Raw genomic sequence first — 19,095 nt, forward strand, 5'->3', positions numbered from 1 at the left:
AGGAAATGCGGATGAGCTTCATGATTTACATAAATTCACTGAAAACCTACACTAACACACTGTTATATTAACAGTATTCCACTTTTCATATAGCCTCATTTTGACATGCTAATAGCCTAAACAACGATCAAGCAACATTATGGACTAAACATTCAAATCCTGTTGCTGTAGGATTATTTTACTGTGACAATATAGGTCAAATTTAAATCTTACATCTGTATGTTTGTGACTGAGTCTATAAATATGTCCATTCCTGTTTCTCTATTTGTTTGTAGAAGCCAACACCCTTGGAGGGGAGTGGTGGAATTTGCCTTCCCAGTAGCATGGGAGGAAAGAGGCTGCAGACAGAGAGCGAAATAACATTGATAGACATGAAGAGAGTAAAAGGGACCATAAAACAGAGAGAAAGATGGAAAGAGAGAAAGAAACATGGAAAAAAGTGAGAGAGAAAGAGATAGGGGACGAAACGGTTACAGAACAAGGTCTTTCCAGTACACCACAGCAAAGTAGGTTTGTCTACATGAGCCAGACATATTCCATAGAGAAAAATGCTCTCTCAAATCCATTGCCATCTGTAGAACCTGCTGCAGCATGAGGCAACAGACAGGGCTTGGGTTTGTGCTCTCCATGGCCAGACATTAAAAGCTTTCTTGTTATCATACCACAGCAATCCGGCAACTGCCCATGGCATATGGTAGGTATGCTGAAAGCCAGTGGGATTTTTATCCTTTAACACCATTCTCTATTCCAGCTACATCTTACTCTCTAACCGACGCCCCCATTCTCTCTCTACCCCCTGCACCTCTCTATCTCTCTCGCTCCACTGTCCCTGACAGCCACATTAAACAAGTGGGAAAAATTGACAAGCAATTATGATTTATGATCAATGCATGCAGCTGCAGCTGACTTGTATAATGACAATGGCGCTGGGGAGAAGGGAGAGAGAGGGGAGAAAGGCTCGGCAGTCTCCAGGGCTTGCAGTGGGACTTGTAAAGGGAGCATGGATAGAACCCTCCACCATTCATATGCAGATACCATTACGATGAGCAGGTGCCATTAATCAGAGTCTCAGAAAGACAGAGGAGAACAGGCTGATCCCGGGTTATTCCAGGTCTCTGAAGACTTGCTGCTGGGTACTCTATGGTACTGCCTGTGGTCTCTATGTTACTGTGTTCCATTAAAGTAGATCACAGGACACACACAGTGCACTGGTGGGCTGAACAGATGTCTCCAGACCAAATACACACGCTCTACTGTTCACGTCTATTTGAAGTTCATCACAGGAGTGGGGTTCTATACAGCCAGTGCTCTTTATATGTTACAGAGCACATGAACTGGAAAAATGCTTAAAAATTATTATCCAAATATCTGTGATTTTCTTGTAAAGAGACAGCAGCTTTTGTTTATCTGGTTGTATGTGTGTGTGTGCATCTGTGACTCTGCGTGCGTGTGTGAGGGAGCTGGGTATCTAGAGGTAAAGGGATCAGAAGACAGTGGCACCCCTAATTGAATCTGTGCAGTGAGTGTTAACCTTGCCATTCAGCGTGTGAGCTCTGCCATGCTGGTGCAAATTAGCGCTTCCCCAAAGTGTCCTTGAGGTGCCCGGGCTGCCCCTCGCCTGCCTCCGGGCTCCACAGCAAGTCACCCTGTGTGCCAATAAACCGCCTCACAGGCTCTCTAAAGCACACTGTAATATTTTATACAATTCCCGGAGAAGAGGAACCAGAGAGCTCAGGGGCCTGGAGCAAATGGCCAAGACCACTCCAAGAGGTCTGATGATCTTAACGTCCTAATCAACTGAAACCGCTCAGAAATGGATTCTTCCAACAATGTCTGCCGGGAATGATTGGGTTTCTGAAACTAAGACCTGTCTGTGTTTTGGTATTCAGATTGAGGTTGATTAAAACCATAGTCTGGGGGTTGATTTTTAAAGGAACACAACCACAGTGTGCACCCTGCAAGAAGGCAGCCAAACACGTATGTTTACCATACTTTAGTGTCAGAGGATCAAGAGATTATAGCACATTTTTCTCCACAGGTTCTCTGTGATTTTGGAGGATGGGAAAGGAAAACTATCTCCCTTCTTTTCCTCCTCGTGTATACTGTCCTTCTCTTCCTCCCCCGGCACCTCTCTTCCACTTTCTCGTCTCTCGCTCTCTCCCCCCCCCCCCCTCCTCTCCCACCGCTCTTGCTTGCTCCCGAGGGACTCGGCAGAATCCATTAGCATGGGGGAGAGTGGCAGGGAATTAACATCGGTGTGCTCCAAGTCGAGTGGATCATCAATGATGTTTAAAAAGAAATATATAAAATAAATAAATACATGAGAGTGTAATATGAAAATCAATGGCCAGGCAGCAGGCATTTGGGAGAGAGGCCCATTAAGTGGGGTTGAGTACTAACTGGACCCTGAAGAGGAAAACAGTCACTTTGTTTTCTCGCTCTCCATCAGTAAGCAGCCGAGGACAGCTTTAATGCTCAGCGCAATTTATGTGGATTAAATAAATTGTTGAGTGTACAAATTGTGAGAAGCCAATAAGAAAGGTAGTTACAACACTAACTGCAAAGAGGGACTTTTCTTCTTACCTGCAGCAGGAATATGAGTCACGTAGCTACTTCTTTACACGGTGCTTCACACAATAAATCCACATCTGTGCATTATCCTATTGGGACTTTTAAAAATGGTTGTGCGGCCATTTTACTTTCATTTAAACATGTGCCATATAACCTCTGCTAGCATGTATAAATGTCAAATGTACTGTATGAGTGGTGTAATTTCACTCTATACGTCTGTGTGGCTGAGCAGAGACGTTCTGTAGAAGGGTTGCTAATGCATAAGTCATATTAGAAATAACATTGTAATACCCTATCAAAAGTAAAAGGTTGCTTATTAAAACTCCTATGATTCCCTTCTGTCAAACTGAGTTTCTGTAGACCCCTCTTCTATTTAAAAAAAGCACACACACAAAAACATGTGCTTCCACAAAACAGGGCAATTACCTTTCGCCAAGGTAAAGAAAACATATCCACCCCCAGCCACTAAAAAAGGCCTGAGTGAGTACTGAGCAGTGGCTTGGGCGCGGGTGCAGATTGGAAACGCTGGGGCGATTCATTACAGTTTGTCAATGGCCCTATTAAAAGAGAGGAAGCAGGGCTGGCTTTCTGAAATATCTGTATTAATGTGTGCACTGAGCCGTGGGTGTGTGACCTGTGTGCTGTAGCTGGGCAGTGCAGACGAGATTTATTCCTGCCTATGCGGGAACACTGCCATTCTCACACAGCAGGCAACGGGCCTCCCCTCCCTCTCCCCCACACGCACACCGTTAAACTTATGACGAATTCCGTTAGATATTTGTTATGACTCCGATGACTGAGCCATTTGTTATGGGAGGCCGTGCTGGGAAGGGGGAGGGATACAAACCTGTAATAATGCTCCTGCCGTAGAATTTCAATCAGCTGCTGTTGTTCCTGTGTGTGTGTGTGTGTGTGTGTGTGTGTGTGTGTGTACGCGTGTTTACTAGTTTATTAACCAAGGCAGTTGACACTGAGGTGGAGGACAGAGATGAGAATGTCCAGTACACTGGCCTGTATTGCTCTGATAAAACAGACCCTGGCTTTGGACAGACCAGGAACATAGCTCTAATCTCACGTCGATACTCTACAGTTCAGCCAAACACAGCTAAGGGTACAAAGCTGTGACATTTCTAATCACAACACATTAAAATATCAAATCCACACAGAATGGCATTGCCACTAACTAGGACGATGCAGCAAACATTTAATAAGCCAAATAGTAAAACACAGTTGACTTACTGGGAGAGAAGAGTTGTTCACAATAAGACACTAGGAGAATGTCAATATTGCCATCATACAGTACTTAAAGCCACTGCCTGAGGCTTCTGTGCAAGACATAATCCCTTGTCTTAGAGCCTTGAATTAAACTGGATTTAGTCTATACTGTAAAGAGACCACTGACATCAGGAACCTACAAAGGATAGCCATATACAGTGCCTTCAGAAGTATTCACAGCACTTGGCTTTTCCACATTTTGTTATATTACAGTTAGAATTTAAAATGGATTAACCTCAGACTGTCAGTGGTCTACATGTAATACCCCATTATGTCAAAGTGGAATTAAGTTTAAAAATAATAGAAAGTTGAAATGTCTTGAGTCAATAAGTATTCAACCCCTTTGTTATAAAAAGCCTAAATAATTTCAGGAGTAAAAATGTGCTTAACAAGTCACATAATAAGTTGCACAGACTCGTCGCTCTATGTGCAATAATAGTGTTTAGCATTTTTGAATGACGACCTCATCTCTGTACCCCAGACATACAATTATCTGTGAGGTCCCTCGAGCAGTGAATTTCAAACACAGATTCAACCACAAAGACCAGGGAGGTTTTCCAATGCCTCGCAAAGAAGGCCACCTATTGGTAGATGGGTAAAAATAAAAAGACACTGAATATCCCTTTGAGCATGGCGGTTATTAATTAATTAGACTTTGGATGGTGTATCAATAAACCTAGCCACTAAAGATACAGGTGTCCTTCCTAACTCCGTTGCCGTAGAGGAAGGAAACCACTCAGGCATTTCACCATGAAAGCCAACGGTGACTTTAAAATAGTTACAGAGTTTAATGGCTGTGATAAGAGAAAACTGAGGATGGATCAACAACATTGAAGTTACCCCACTATACTAACCTAATTGACAGAGTAAAAGAAGGAAGCCTGTACAGAAAATATTTAAAAACATACATCCTGTTTGCAACAAGGCACTAAAGTAAAACTGCAAACAATGTGGCAAAGAAATTAACTTTATGTCCTGAATACAAAGCGTTATGATTGGGGGCAAATCCAATACAACACATTATTGAGTACCACTCTCCATATTTTTAAGCATGGTGGTGGCTGCATCATGTTATGGGTATGCTTGTCATCGGCAAGCACTAGGGAGTTTTTTAGGATAAAAAGAAACGGAATAGAGCTAGGCCCAGACAAAATTCTAGAGGAAAACCTGTTTCAGTCTGCTTTCAAACAGACAAGGGTGGCAAATTCACCTGTCAGCAGGACAATAACCTAAGACACAAGGCCAAATATACACTGAGTGTACAAAACATAAGAAACACCTTCCCAATATTGAGTTACTCCCCCTTTTGCTCTCAGAAGAGCCCCAATTTGACGGGCATGGACTCAACAAGGTGTCAAAAGCATTCCAATGCTTCCCACAGTTGTGTCAAGTTGGCTGGATGTCTTGATACACATGGGAAACGGTTGAGGGTGAAAAACCCAGCAGTGTTGCAGTTCTTGACACAGTCAAACCGGTGCGCCTGGAACCTACTATCATACGCTGATCAAAGGCACTTAAATATTTTGTCTTGCCCATTCACCCTCTGAATGGCACATATACACAACCCATATCTCAATTGTCTTTAACACGACTCCTCCCCTTCAGCTACACTGATTGAAGTAGATTTAACAAGTGACATCAATAAGGGATCATAGCTTTCACCTGGTCAGTCTATGTTATGGAAAGAACAGGTGTCTAATGTTTTGTACACTTGCTTACCAAAACATAATTAAATGTTCCTTAGTGGCCTATTCACAGTTTTGACTTAAATTGTATTGGAAATCTATGGCGAGACTTGAAAATTGCTGTCTAGCAATGATCAACAACCAACTTGACAGAGCTTGAAGATTATTAAAAGTAATAATGTGCAAATATTGTACAATCCAGATGTGCAAAGCTCTTAGAGACTTACCCAGAAAGACTCATAGCTCCAAATCGCTGCCAAAGATGATTCTTACATGTATTAGTTCATGGGTGTGAATGAGATATCTGTATTTCATTTTCAATAAATTTGCTAAAATTTCAAAAAATATGTTTTCACTGTCATTATGGGGTATTATGTGTAAATTGGTGATAAAAAAATATTTCACCCATTTTTAATTTAGGCAAAATATGGAATAAGTCAAGGGGTGTGAATACTTTCTGAAGGCACTGTAGATAACACTGCATCTCTAGTGTGATTCTGACACACACAACAGCTATAGCATAACATGTCTGTGTCCCGATATTGTCTGAGAAGGTTTTTCGTGTTTTCACACAACCCAACAAACTGCCATGGTCCCCATTTAAACATAGAAACAATCACCCACATAGACACTAAACACCCAGGCCATGGGGGCACTTAAGCACTTAGCAAAGACGTCATTTCTCCTCACATCAAAATCAAATCAATGTGTTTATTTTCTAAGACATTGTTCATTAAAAAAATGTATACTTATGGTATCACAAACCAAACACACACACGACCCTTGTTGTCGACGTTCACGCTAACCTGCCACTCAGCAGTCAATACAAAATCAAATAGAGAGTTGTAGTAGAGTAGTCTAATGTAAATGTCTATATTTCACAGTAACAACTACCTAAACTAGTTCCATAGTGTCTCCCAGGCAGATGCAGTCAACAGTGGAGAAACCCCCCCTCTAAGAGACAAGACACCAACATGGAGTCGCCCTGCCGTTCCTCGGTGCCCTCTGCCCTGTGATGCCTGTCTGTCCCACATAATGCGTGGCCATGAACTAGTTGTAGCCCAGCTAGATATTTATTACTATTGATCTACCTGGTCCCAGCCAGAGACTTCTGTTCTCTCGGCTCGAGGCTTTGACCTCAATTAAGTTATGAATTTCAATCTGATAGACTGCAAGCGTTTTAGCCCAGCGTGGCCGAGTGGATTAATTAGAATCAGCGGTGCTGGGAGTCACCCTCTGCGCCTCATGGATCATGTTGTTTTAATACAAAGTAAAGAGCCACACACACAGGCATATAGTGACAGGGACAGCCACTGTCACAAAGCACATGCCGAGGACAGGACAGGAGATTCTGTCTGGAGATGATTTAACAAACACAAACTGAATTTACTCCCTGCCAATATCAACTGCAGCTTCGTTCACTTCATCGCACTGTGCTCTTCCCCCTGCCTCTTCTCCACCTCCCTCCACCTTTTTGGCTCTTTCTCTTCAAATTGTTTCTTTCTGTGATTGTCTTTTGCCTTACCTGCACCTTCGCACCCTTTCCCTGAGATTACATCCGCCCAATTCCGAACCTCCCACATTGTTTACATGTTTCCGCTCTGCAATCAGCCTAACCTAAGTCTTAAATTGTGTTTTTGTTGCTACCTGCAAATCTCATCACAGCCCATTCCCCAGCCGGCCAGCCCCCAGCCAGATTGCTGCTTGTTTGTTTGACACAAATTCCCAACAAGGAGGCCAGAATGTCTGAGCTTTCACCAATGAAAAGTCCTCTCAGGGTCTTATTTACTGTGCACTTAGCGGTGGGTGTAATTGTGGATTATTGGGTCTGGACTCTGGATACACACAGTGTCCATGGGGAGGGAGAGGAGACAGAGAGACAGGGACTGGGAAGTGTGAGGAGCCCGAGGCAGGGTCATGACCTCAGGGTGGTAGGGGTTTGCGTAGGTCACAGCCAGGGGGGGGCTGCAGGTGAAACTGGTGCTCTTGTCTAAACAAAGGCCTTGGTCACAGTCTTATGGAGGAAACACTGACTCAATAACACACACACACAGCTGTGAATAGAATTGAAATAAAAGTTCCTTTGTAAATGGATTAAGCGGTGCCCCATATAATATCTGAATAATAATCATCATCATGTTTATCTCTCCTCACATAAATGCAATTTTGAGGATATGTTCCTTTATTACAATGCTGTGCACTGTCAGCTCACATGAAATAACTGAGTGATACTTCTGACTACAAACATGGCCCTACTTCACACAAAGCTCCAGTTTTGCCATCCGACCCAGTTTCTGGGGTTCATTTGATAAAGAGCAGTAGAGAAGCAGTGAAATGGTGGTTATGGGCCAGTGTCTGGCATGCCATTCTGCAGTTGACAGGTGGTATATCGTTGATCTGGGTATTCATGGCCAGAGCTACCTATTGTAGTCCATTCTGATCCTGGATTAGAATCAAACAGCCCATAATGCAGGTTACCAGGTTCGGACATCCACTGAAACAATCAGTTGATTAATTTCCAACAATTTTCTCTGAGCAAATAATATATTTAATTTTTTCATCAACAAATTAAATATAAATCACTTTTATCTTTATTTAACGGCAGTTGGCAGAGGTCACGGCAGATTACCGGGACATCAAATACACAACAAACCCAAAACCCCTCCTCTCCTCATACACAGACAAAGGAAATGTGAGGAGGTAAAATGGAGAGTTCTCACATTCATGTGACCATTTACAATTTCCATTCTGTAGCCCTTTTCACTCACAGCCCGTCATCCCGTACACTGTTTGAAAATGGCAGATTTAGGCACTGATAAACCCCTTAATTGGAATGCAGTGGCTGTACAGTAACATGCTATATATGACGTTAGACCTCAGGCTCTGAGCTTCACAGTGCTGCATTGGTTATGACTACCAGCCGCTCTGAACTTGAGCACCGCACGCGACAGGAGGTTTCCTGAGTGACAATCCGTTTTTGTTGTCTAAGTGAGTGAGGGACATGCTGTAAATTAAGAGGACTTTATGTATGTTGAAGGATGAGACGTTGAGGATTATACCTTGTTGATGTCATACAAGCAAGCCAAACACAAAAGTCCAAATGTGCACTTTACATTTCCATATAAAACCAATGCTATATACAGTGTCAACGTTTATGATCTATGTTTGATGTACAGTTACAAGATGACATGGCATCATACCGTTGGTTATTCTGAACAGAATGAGCTTGTTTGTCTACTGTAGAGAAAGTGCAGTGCAGCAGAACACCTGAACGCACCCATGACTCCTTTCTATGTGCACCAAAAACCAACAATCTGTATCAGGGGTTGGAATCGGTTCAGGGAACAGAACCAAAAACCGTAAAATAACATTTTTCAGGGAACAGAAACAAAAGTGATCTATACTGTTCCAGAACATAACCATTATTTTAAAAGCATGGTTATAGTTATTTTACATTACAGGCATTTATTTCTCGTCCAACAACAAAACGCAACATAGCGCCTATACCAAGCCCTCTGTCACTCAGCAACTTTTTCCAGTGTCTGCCTGCAAGCTGAAAATCTTTGCCTGTGCTGGCTACCTGTCCCTCCCCCCTAGGATAATTGATTGGGAGAGAGATTTTGGATGAACTTTTTCAATGATAGTTAAGGATACTATAGGCCTAGTTATCACGTTTCATGTTGGATTCATTAAGTACAAAGACGTGTTTTTAATTCTGGTGCCACTGTGCACACACAAGCTTGTTAGCTACCTCAAACGTGTTAGCTAGCTAGCTCAAAGGACATTCAAAGTTCCTCCATAGAAGCCGCTCCTCCTAGGTATAATTCTGTGGACCTAATTTATATCGTGCATGTCATAACAAGAGGCCCATGCTTCAAGCCTCTCTCCCCACCGACACAATTTCAATCGCATCTTGCACCACGGGCTACACTTATCTGTCCATCACGCATGTAAACAACTAGCTTGCCTGCTCTAGCCACATTGACTGGCAAAGCCATTAAAATGAGCTAAAGGTAAAAAACAGTTGATTTTACAGGTTAAAAAAAGGAACAATATAAACCGGTAATTTTTGGGGGTTCGAACTGGTTCGGAACTTTATTTTGCTGGTCGGAACAGTGGAACGAAACGATTCAGAACGAAACGATTGGAAAATTATTTTGGTTACAACCCCTGATCGGTTTACCTAAATTGCATTTTAAAAGCTTAACCCTAATATAGTATTTTATAACCTAACTAGTCAAGTTGGCAATAGAACAAGCTTCCAAATGATTCCCACCTGACCCCGAATGTGATTTATAATGGACTGTTTTTGGATTGCGTAATGAACAACAGTAATTGTGTGAAGGCGGGGTTACAGGGTTGTGTTCCAAACAAAAGAATTACAAGTGTCCTTGCTCTAGTTCCTCAACGGCACATCTAGGATAACTAAAAAAAAAAAAGCACCTTATAGTTGAATACTTCTTTGAGTCATAAAAGTGTATTGACATTTGTGCACACTTTGGAGTGGTGTGTGGCCACGGAGAGACCAGTTAGACCTCTCAATCAACACCTTAGTACTTTTGGGGGGTTTATGTTGCACCTACAATACATTTTCCAGGAATATTCTTATCATGTTACTGAATGTATCCAGAGTATTTTCAGATGTTGTATCCAGTCTTGTGTCAGGTGAACTGTTGTGTCCTCACCTTTGGTCTAATAATTTTGCATAGACATGTTTGTCATTCAGCCGACAGTCTTCATCAGAGCGACTTAATTAAGCCATTTTCACATTGGTAGTTTGAAATGACTCAAATCCAATTTTTGGCATATCCGATTTGAATCTGTTCTTTTTCCTGCAGTATGAACAGCCAAAAGTCACATGGAATCGGATATTTCAAGCCACATTCCAAACCACCTTCATAGGTGGTTTGAAATCAGATACAAATATAATTCCTGGCCATGCGACTTGTGTCTTAACAGTCAAATCTGATTGATTTGCCCTCAAGTGGTTTTTGGACTATTATTGGGCATATCTTGTTGCTTAGTCACTTTAACCATATCTACATGTACATACTACCTCAAATCAGCCTGACTAACCGGTGTCTGGATGTAGCCTCGCTACTTTTATAGCATCGCTACTGTTATTTTTCACTGTTGTTTTATTTCTTTACTTACCCATTGTTCACCTAATACCTTTTTTGCACTATTGGTTAGAACCTGTATGTAAGCATTTCACAGTAAGGTCTACACCTGCTTGTATTCGGCGCACGTGACAAATAAACTTTGATGTGATAGCTACTCTGTTGACAGTTTGACAATAACATGTGGTAGCTAACTATCTTGTTAATAATTTACAAACAAATTAGCGAAAGTGCTAGAAAGCCAAATAGTTACCTAGCTAGCTAGTTAGTTGACTGCTGTGGCTAGCCCAAAAAAATACTTATTTTGAAAGTTGCATCATCTTATCCTTTGAGGTGTTAAAGGTGTTCTTACACTATGATTTTGAACATCAAAGCAACTGGGGAAACTTCAATGGCAGCCATTGTTGTCACCTCAGCTTGCTACATAACTTCTGAGTGATAGGAAGCAGGAGCACCACCAATCAGCCTACACCATTGCGCACACACCTGTCGTTACTATGACAACTAGCGTAGCCATGTCAGCAAATGACTGCTGTCTGAACACACACAAATCCAATTTGGTCATTTGTAACTTGCTGTTTGGACAGTCAGTATTAGAAAACAAAACTAATTTGAGCATTAAAACCTGCAGTGTGAACAAGGCTTTACAGCAGCAATTAGGGTTAAGCTTGTTCATGTGCATTTTTCAGTTACTGGCCCAATGCTCTAACCGCTAGGTTACCTGCTGCCCATTTTCCAATACTGTTAAGACTGTTCCCTTTCAATTGCTACCATTGTTATGCATATGCTTTTCCTATTTCATCTGTAAAAAACACTTCAATTTAACTCTATCCTTGTACAGTAGGCCAATTCCCCTGAGTCTAAAAGGTTAAAAAGCATAGCATCTAAGGCATTTAGTCGAGTTCAGCATGGCCAGAAAGTGACTGAAAACAGCAAACTAATAGAATCTAATGAGAAGCAGCAGGCTTCATATCTCTATCAATTCCCAGTTCTGTGGGGTTTACATTGTATAATAATTATGCAGAGACTGTTGCATGATTTAGCTAGCCGTATTTCCTTTCGGACACCCATGCCATCTCGTAAATCTGTTCTTAATAATTATTGTGCAAAAGTCCAGTAATTTTTACCCTCCCTTAGGCAGCTGACTGGGTACCGCAAAACATTGGCAGAGAAGGAGATGGGCAGTAGGGGTTTCCGATGACCTGAGGGACTGCTGAGTGACCTCTCACACTAGGCCTTAACAAGAACTGTCTGCCATTCAACTGCAGTTACTGGTACCTACACTCAGAAATAGTACATGCATGTGTATAGCTATACTGTACACACTCTCCTGGAGTAAGTATCTGAAATGAATCTGAGATGCCAGAGATGTACAGGGATTAGATTTGACCACCTTCAACCACTTATTACAATAAAAAAAATTACATCCGTGTGTTGTTACTGTAACTACTGTTACGGTTCATAAATGTAGGCTAAATACAGTACATGGGGGCTTTAGAGAGAGGCTTCACTTCTCTGTAATTACAACGCAGAATTTAACATGCCTCCATATAAGTAGTCATTTTTTCTTGTTAAACCATGACCATAGCCACCGCTAGGCAGACCAAGAGGATGATTATAAGCCAGCCTTCTGGTTTTCATCCACACCAAAAAGGTTCAGGGCCACAAAAACAAAGTCATTTGCAAGTGTTCTGATTATATGGGTTGTATAATGCAAACAATTTGCCTGATTACTCCCAATTGATTTGTTTTACTGTGGGGTGGTAAAGCCCCTGGCTCCACAACTGTATGCACAACAGCATTCATTTCCCGATGCATCACTCAGCCAGCTTAAGACAAAGACAAAGCTCCCTGCCTGCCTCTAAACCGGAATGGTGTTCAGGGTTTTTCTCCACAGCCAGGTCACTAAACAAAGTATACCTGCTTACTGTGTCGGATAAACCCAATGGGATTTGTCGATATCACAAAACAAATTAAAGTAGACCTGCTCAGAGGGATCGAGGGATAGGAAGTGTGTCACTGGGCCTATAGCCTACTCTCATCAGCCACAGGTACTGAGCCTCCACGGATACAGAGGATTGGCTATGTGGTGTGCTAGTGATGTAGACTGTAGGTGTGTTTAGAATGTGTGCTTGGCTGTTGAAGGCTAGTGAGAGTGACAGAGAATTCTGTGTCATGAGCCTTTTAACAAAATTGTGAATCTCACAGAAATCTTTAAATCCCCTAAAATATCTGTCCCTGTGACATCTGCGTCGAGTGCCACTTGACCCCTAACCCCAGTTTTTTGGTGTGTGTGCAGGGCTCAACATTAACGCTTGTCCTCTTCTCCGGGACAAGTATTAAAAAATAGTAGGACAAGAAGAATATAGATTTAAGTTGTTTGAACGGACAAGATAAAATAATTCACAATATCTGATCAGAATTTGATCAGAGGCCAACATTGGAATAATATTCAAATCTATTTTTTGTTTAAATCAATAAAAAAGCCTACATGTCAAAGTGTAGGTGATATGCATATTGGCTACAGCCTCATGTCCAAAACGATGCTGACATGAGGGAAGTGCCAGAAAAAGGAGCCAAACTTTGAGACTTTTAATTAGTTATAGAAATATAGGCTAAAAGGCAGTCATGATTGACAAATATAATGAAGGATTATTAACGTCTAAAGGCTTGACTCTGTCAACATACTCGAGGCACGTTCAGATCAAATGGTCACAACATCGGAGAGTGAAGGACAGTGCCTTGCATATCACCCACCTTGAATCTGAGTGGAGGCGGTCAGCATTCGGAGACTATTTAACTACAAACTTAATTGTTTAAAACCTGGACGTTTCATGTAATTTTATGAGGCATGTCTTACCTTGTTTCAAAGTAGCCTTGCCAAAATACGACTTCAGAAATGTTGAGGGAATTATTTTATAAAAACACCTGATGCCATTGGAACTAGCATTTTTTCAAATCAACTTTACTTTAATTGTCCAGCAGCCAAAGGCACAATCCTAGTCATGATTAACTCATGCCAGTTGATGCATCTTTAGATCTCCCCTCGCTCTAAATTTCTAACAGATATTTTAATCTGTCAAATAAAACACACGTGCAATTATTTGGTTGTAATTGTAATGTTGCAATATTTTATAGGCTCCCAAGGGTGGCCAACCATCCTCCAGGACAGGCTTGAATATGCAAAGAAGCCAATAGTCAGAATGTTGCCTACATTTTTGTCTGATTCTCTATGGTAAAGAGGATGGTAATGCATTTTATTTTGTAAAGTGGTTCCTTGCATCATATAATGAAGTTTAAAAAAACTCAAACTCAAAAAAACTCACCCCCCCCGAATATATATATATATATATTTTAAAACATCACCCCCTCCCCCCAAATATATACAGTGGGGAGAACAAGTATTTGATACACTGCCGATTTTGCAGATTTTCCTACTTACAAAGCATGTAGAGGTCTGTCATTTTTATCATAGGTACACTTCAACTGTGAGAGACGGAATCTAAAACAAAAATCCAGAAAAATCACATTGTATGATTTTTAAGTAATTCATTTGCATTTTATTGCATGACATAAGTATTTGATCACATACCAACCAGTAAAAATTACGGCTCTCACAGACCTGTTCGTTTTTCTTTAACAAGCCCTCCTGTTCTCCACTCATTACCTGTATTAACTGCACCTGTTTGAACTCGTTACCTGTATAAAAGTCCCCTGTCCACACACTCAATCAAACAGACTCCAACCTCTCCACAATGGCCAAGACCAGAGAGCTGTGTAAGGACATTAGGGATAAAATTGTAGACCTGCACAAGGCTGGGATGGGCTACAGGACAATAGGCAAGCAGCTTGGTGAGAAGGCAACAACTGTTGGCGCAATTATTAGAAAATGGAAGAAGTTCAAGATGACGGTCAATCACCCTCGGTCTGGGGCTCCATGCAAGATCTCACCTCGTGGGGCATCAATGATCATGAGGAAGGTGAGGGATCAGCCCAGAACTAGACGGCAGGACCTGGTCAATGACCTGAAGAGAGCTGGGACCACAGTCTCAAAGAAAACCATTAGTAACACACTACGCCGTCATGGATTAAAATCCTGCAGCGCACGCAAGGTCCCCCTGCTCAAGCCAGCGCATGTCCAGGCCCGTCTGAAGTTTGCCAATGACCATCTGGATGATCCAGAGGAGGAATGGGAGAAGGTCATGTGGTCTGATGAGACAAAAATAGAGCTTTTTGGTCTAAACTCCACTTGCCGTGTTTGGAGGAAGAAGAAGGATGAGTACAACCCCAAGAATACCATCCCAACCGTGAAGCATGGAGGTGGAAACATCATTCTTTGGGGAGGCTTTTCTGCATAAGGGAACAGGACGACTGCACCGTATTGAGAGGAGGATGGATGGGGCCATGTATAGCGAGATCTTGGCCAACAACCTCCTTCCCTCAGTAAGAGCATTGTAGATGGGTCGTGGCTGGGTCTTCCAGCATGACAACGACCCGAAACACACAGCCAGGGCAACTAAGGAGTGGCTCCGTAAGAAGCATCTCAAGGTCCTGGAGTGGCCTAGCCAGTCTCCAGACCTGAACCCAATAGAAAATCTTTGGAGGGAGCTGAAAGTTCGTATTGCCTAGCAACAGTCCCGAAACCTGAAGGATCTGGAGAAGGTCTGTATGGAGGAGTGGGCCAAAATCCCTGCTGCAGTGTGTGCAAACCTGGTCAAGAACTACAGGAAACGTATGATCTCTGTAATTGCAAACAAAGGTTTCTGTACCAAATATTAAGTTCTGCTTTTCTGATGTATCAAATACTTATGTCATGCAATAAAATGCAAATTAATTACTTAAAAATCATACAATGGGATTTTCTGTATTTTTGTTTTAGATTCCGTCTCTCACAGTTGAAGTGTACCTATGATAAAAATTACAGACCTCTACATGCTTTGTAAGTAGGAAAACCTGCAAAATCGTCAGTGTATCAAATACTTGTTCTCCCCACTGTATGTATATATATATATATATATTTGTGGCCTGCTGGAGGTCATTTTGCAGGGCGCTGGCAGTGCACCTCCTTGCACAAAGGCGGAGGTAGCAGTCCTGCTGCTGGGTTGTTGCCCTCTTACGGCCTCCTCCACGTCTCCTGATGTACTGGCCTGTCTCCTGGTAGCGCCTGCATGCTCTGGACACTACGCTGACAGACACAGCAAACCTTTTTGCCACAGTTCGCATTGATGTGCCATCCTGGATGAACTGCACTACCTGAGCCACTTGTGTGGGTTGTAGACTCCGTCTCATGCTACCAGTAGAGTGAGAGCACCGCCAGCATTCAAAAGTGACCAAAACATCAGCCAGGAAGCATAGGAACTGAGAAGTGGTCTGTGGTCACCACCTGCAGAATCACTCCTGTTTTGGGGGGTGTCTTGCTAATTGCCTATAATTTCCACCTTTTGTCTATTCCATTTGCACAACAGCATGTGAAATTTATTGTCAATCAATGGTGCTTCCTAAGTGGACAGTTTGATTTCACAGAAGTGTGATTGACTTGGAGTTACATTGTGTTGTTTAAGTGTTCCCTTTATTTTTTTGAGCAGTGTATATAAAAACTGTCCTACTTGGACTGTGGCTAAAAAAGTGAATGTCAAGCCCTGGTGTGTGTGTGACTCACCTGGCTGTTGATATCAGCGCTGTTCTGCAGTAACACAGACACCAGGTATTTGTGTCCTCTGTCACAGGCCCAGTGCAGCAAATTCCTGCCCTGAAACACATAAAAGGTGCACCTCATTACTCCTGCATAAACAGATTCTATCATCTATGATCAAGTACTTCAAGGTACAACAGGTATTGTTTGCCATCATTGCAGTAGCAGCTAATGAGTTGGAGTCAAGATACTGAATCAAATATGTGAATCTTTTTTTTTAGGTAAAACGCTCAAAGTAAATGTCAGTACTTGTTTACACACCGAAACACTATCTATTGTAAATCAGATCTCTTGATCAACAATACTTCTTCTCACGAGGCAAACAAAAATCTGGCGCTACCGGTAGGTACTTAGTAAGGTTGCCTAGACTAGTGAGTGGACTACAGCTGTTATGGATAGTAACAGTGTGTGTGCGGCTGTCTGACCACACACATATGCAAATGCAGTGAGGGGACTTGCTGGAGCGTTCAGTAACATGGATGGAGGCCCCAACCCCTCCTAACCTCTAATAGAACCATCTATTCTCTTCTGTTATGCACCGGCTCCACAAAGTTAACTTCCCAATAGAATTCTCCCCTTAAGAAAAAATTTATTATGCAGTACAATTTATAACTCAAGAGCCTTCAGATCCCAACTATAAAACGAGGTGGTGACAGGATGAGCTCTGCCCTGTTTCCTTGCCAGCAGGAGGGGTGTGTATGTGTGTAAAGGGTTGGGTCACGGCTCATCCAGGAGCTCAGGGACAAATTGCAGAGGGCCGGCAGAGTCCTTAAGAGTTGATAGATGGGATGCTGCGGACAAAACAAGAGCACCCCCTTGATCAGTCATCACACCCTGTCGTCCCCCCCTCCTCTCCCTAGTTTCAATCATCTCATTCTAATACAACCACCACAGGGAGCTCATTTTTCAGTTTGGCCAATTAGATCAAGCAAACTCCCTAAGTCCTATTCTATTGCTCAAATGATATTGATCACCACAGCTGCATGTTAAAATGAATATTTATGAGAGAGGCCGCAGCCTAAATACTGCTGGGCTTTCTCTCGGTTTTTGATGTGCCCCTTTTGATTGTTTGTCACATTTCCATCACTACATCGTCTCTGCCCTTTTCTTCTAATACGTTAATTCCACTTTGGAACGTTCTGTATATACTCTCAAGAGAACTATGTTTTGGGAACTAGTGAAGTTCACTATAACCTTTCTACTGAATTGGTCTCCTCAGACTAAGACAGCGCACTCATAAATACACCATTGGGATGTCTGGTTGGATAAAAAACAACATTTTTACGAGGGGAAAAAATCATTTGAAATAACCATTCATCGTAAGGAGGAACATAACTTCACAGTAGCACTCTCGTTTGTCTGAGATAACAACAAAAGAAGGAACCGCTACTGGAAATCATCCATCAGGAAGCAGCGCTGGCGGCACTTTTTGTCATAGAAGGTTAAGCTACCTCCCTGTCAGAGTGTTGTGGGGGATTAGCCAATGACAGGCTCTTTGACTCGCACCCACGGTAACACACAGCAGACGCGTCTAAAAGGGGCTGAAAGGGCGCTCTCCTCAGCCGCTGCTTGCTCCTCAGTCTCAGTGGGAGGGGACCTGTCAGCTCAATTGGCTCTAATTGAATGGGGTGGGACTTTGTTCCAGAAAGGGATAGAGAAAGAGAGAGAAAAGAGGAGTTCCTTGGGTGGTATTACAACATGAACTCCCTCCCTCCATTGTTGGGCTACATGGTGGTTAGTGGTGGTTGTGTGGTCTCTCAGTGGCATGTGGGGACCTGTGTGAACACTTCACCCATAGAGCGTCTACTGGAGCAGACGCTCGTACACTATACAACTGCACAGCAGGAATAGGCAAATACACAAAATCTCATGATTATTCAGAGAGTGAAGGAGACAACTTTATGAGGGCTGAGGAGGATTCGATTAGTGAACTCTGACTAGACTGTATTCATACTCTCCAGTATATTAGTGACAGTATTGTCTAGAATCAGTGCCTTGTCTTCAGCTCTGGGTAGTGTAAAAGAGATAGGGTATAGTGTCTCAGTGCAGCCCTCTCCAAACAGACCTCCCAACTTACTGAGAATAGTGGGAAGCAGCTAGAGTACTGTAAAACACCAGTCGGTTCCTGTGCGTGTGAAGTGAACAAACACATACACACCCATAAACCAACGTTTGTCAAGCTTCTGCATGGGCCATGACTCACAGCATGTGTGATTGATCCCATGCTCATGGCTGGTGTGTGGATGATGTATACCTGCAGTGTGGCCCCCAGGCCCCCGGCTCCCCAACAGTAATGAGGCAGCCTCAATGAGTCATAAAGACTGAGGCGGGCGGCTGGACACCCTGATCTATTCTCCCCATCATTAGGATTATTTCCCCATTCGCCCCACGCCTGCACTGTACATTACAGCTAATGCCTTTGGCCTCTGAAGGGGAGTCAAGGGACCAGCCACCCCAGGGGTCAGAGGCCACCACCCAGCTCATATCACCTTGAATTAAAGTGCCAATATCCTCAACTGGTGAAAACATCAAACAGAACATTCTGCTGAAGAACAGTCTGAGTCACTAATACTGAAGGCTTTGGTTATCAGCGGAAATAGGAGGAATTTATACAGTCTCTAGATTACTAGCGGGACATTCAATTGTAGGCACATTCCAATTAGTGGGATAGTCACCACTGCAAGTAGCGAACATAGGCTCCTTGGTAGATCAAAACCTGAATGATTTAAATAGCAAAATATTAATCTATACT

The 19,095-nt window shown here is 42.6% G+C and overlaps 1 protein-coding gene across 1 annotated transcript in view; it reads right to left on the reverse strand.

Annotated features, from left to right (window-relative positions):
- The window catches only part of acbd6 (acyl-CoA binding domain containing 6), a 37,686-nt gene that overhangs the window by 8,304 nt on the left and 10,287 nt on the right, over positions 1-19,095 (reverse strand). Inside the window, exon 6 of the mRNA XM_055922785.1 lies at positions 16,311-16,400. Within this exon, the coding sequence (XP_055778760.1) occupies positions 16,311-16,400 (90 nt within the window). The remainder of the gene's footprint in view (positions 1-16,310; positions 16,401-19,095) is intronic.

This window comes from Salvelinus fontinalis, chromosome 5 (assembly GCF_029448725.1).
Source record: "Salvelinus fontinalis isolate EN_2023a chromosome 5, ASM2944872v1, whole genome shotgun sequence".
Lineage (NCBI taxonomy): Eukaryota > Metazoa > Chordata > Actinopteri > Salmoniformes > Salmonidae > Salvelinus > Salvelinus fontinalis.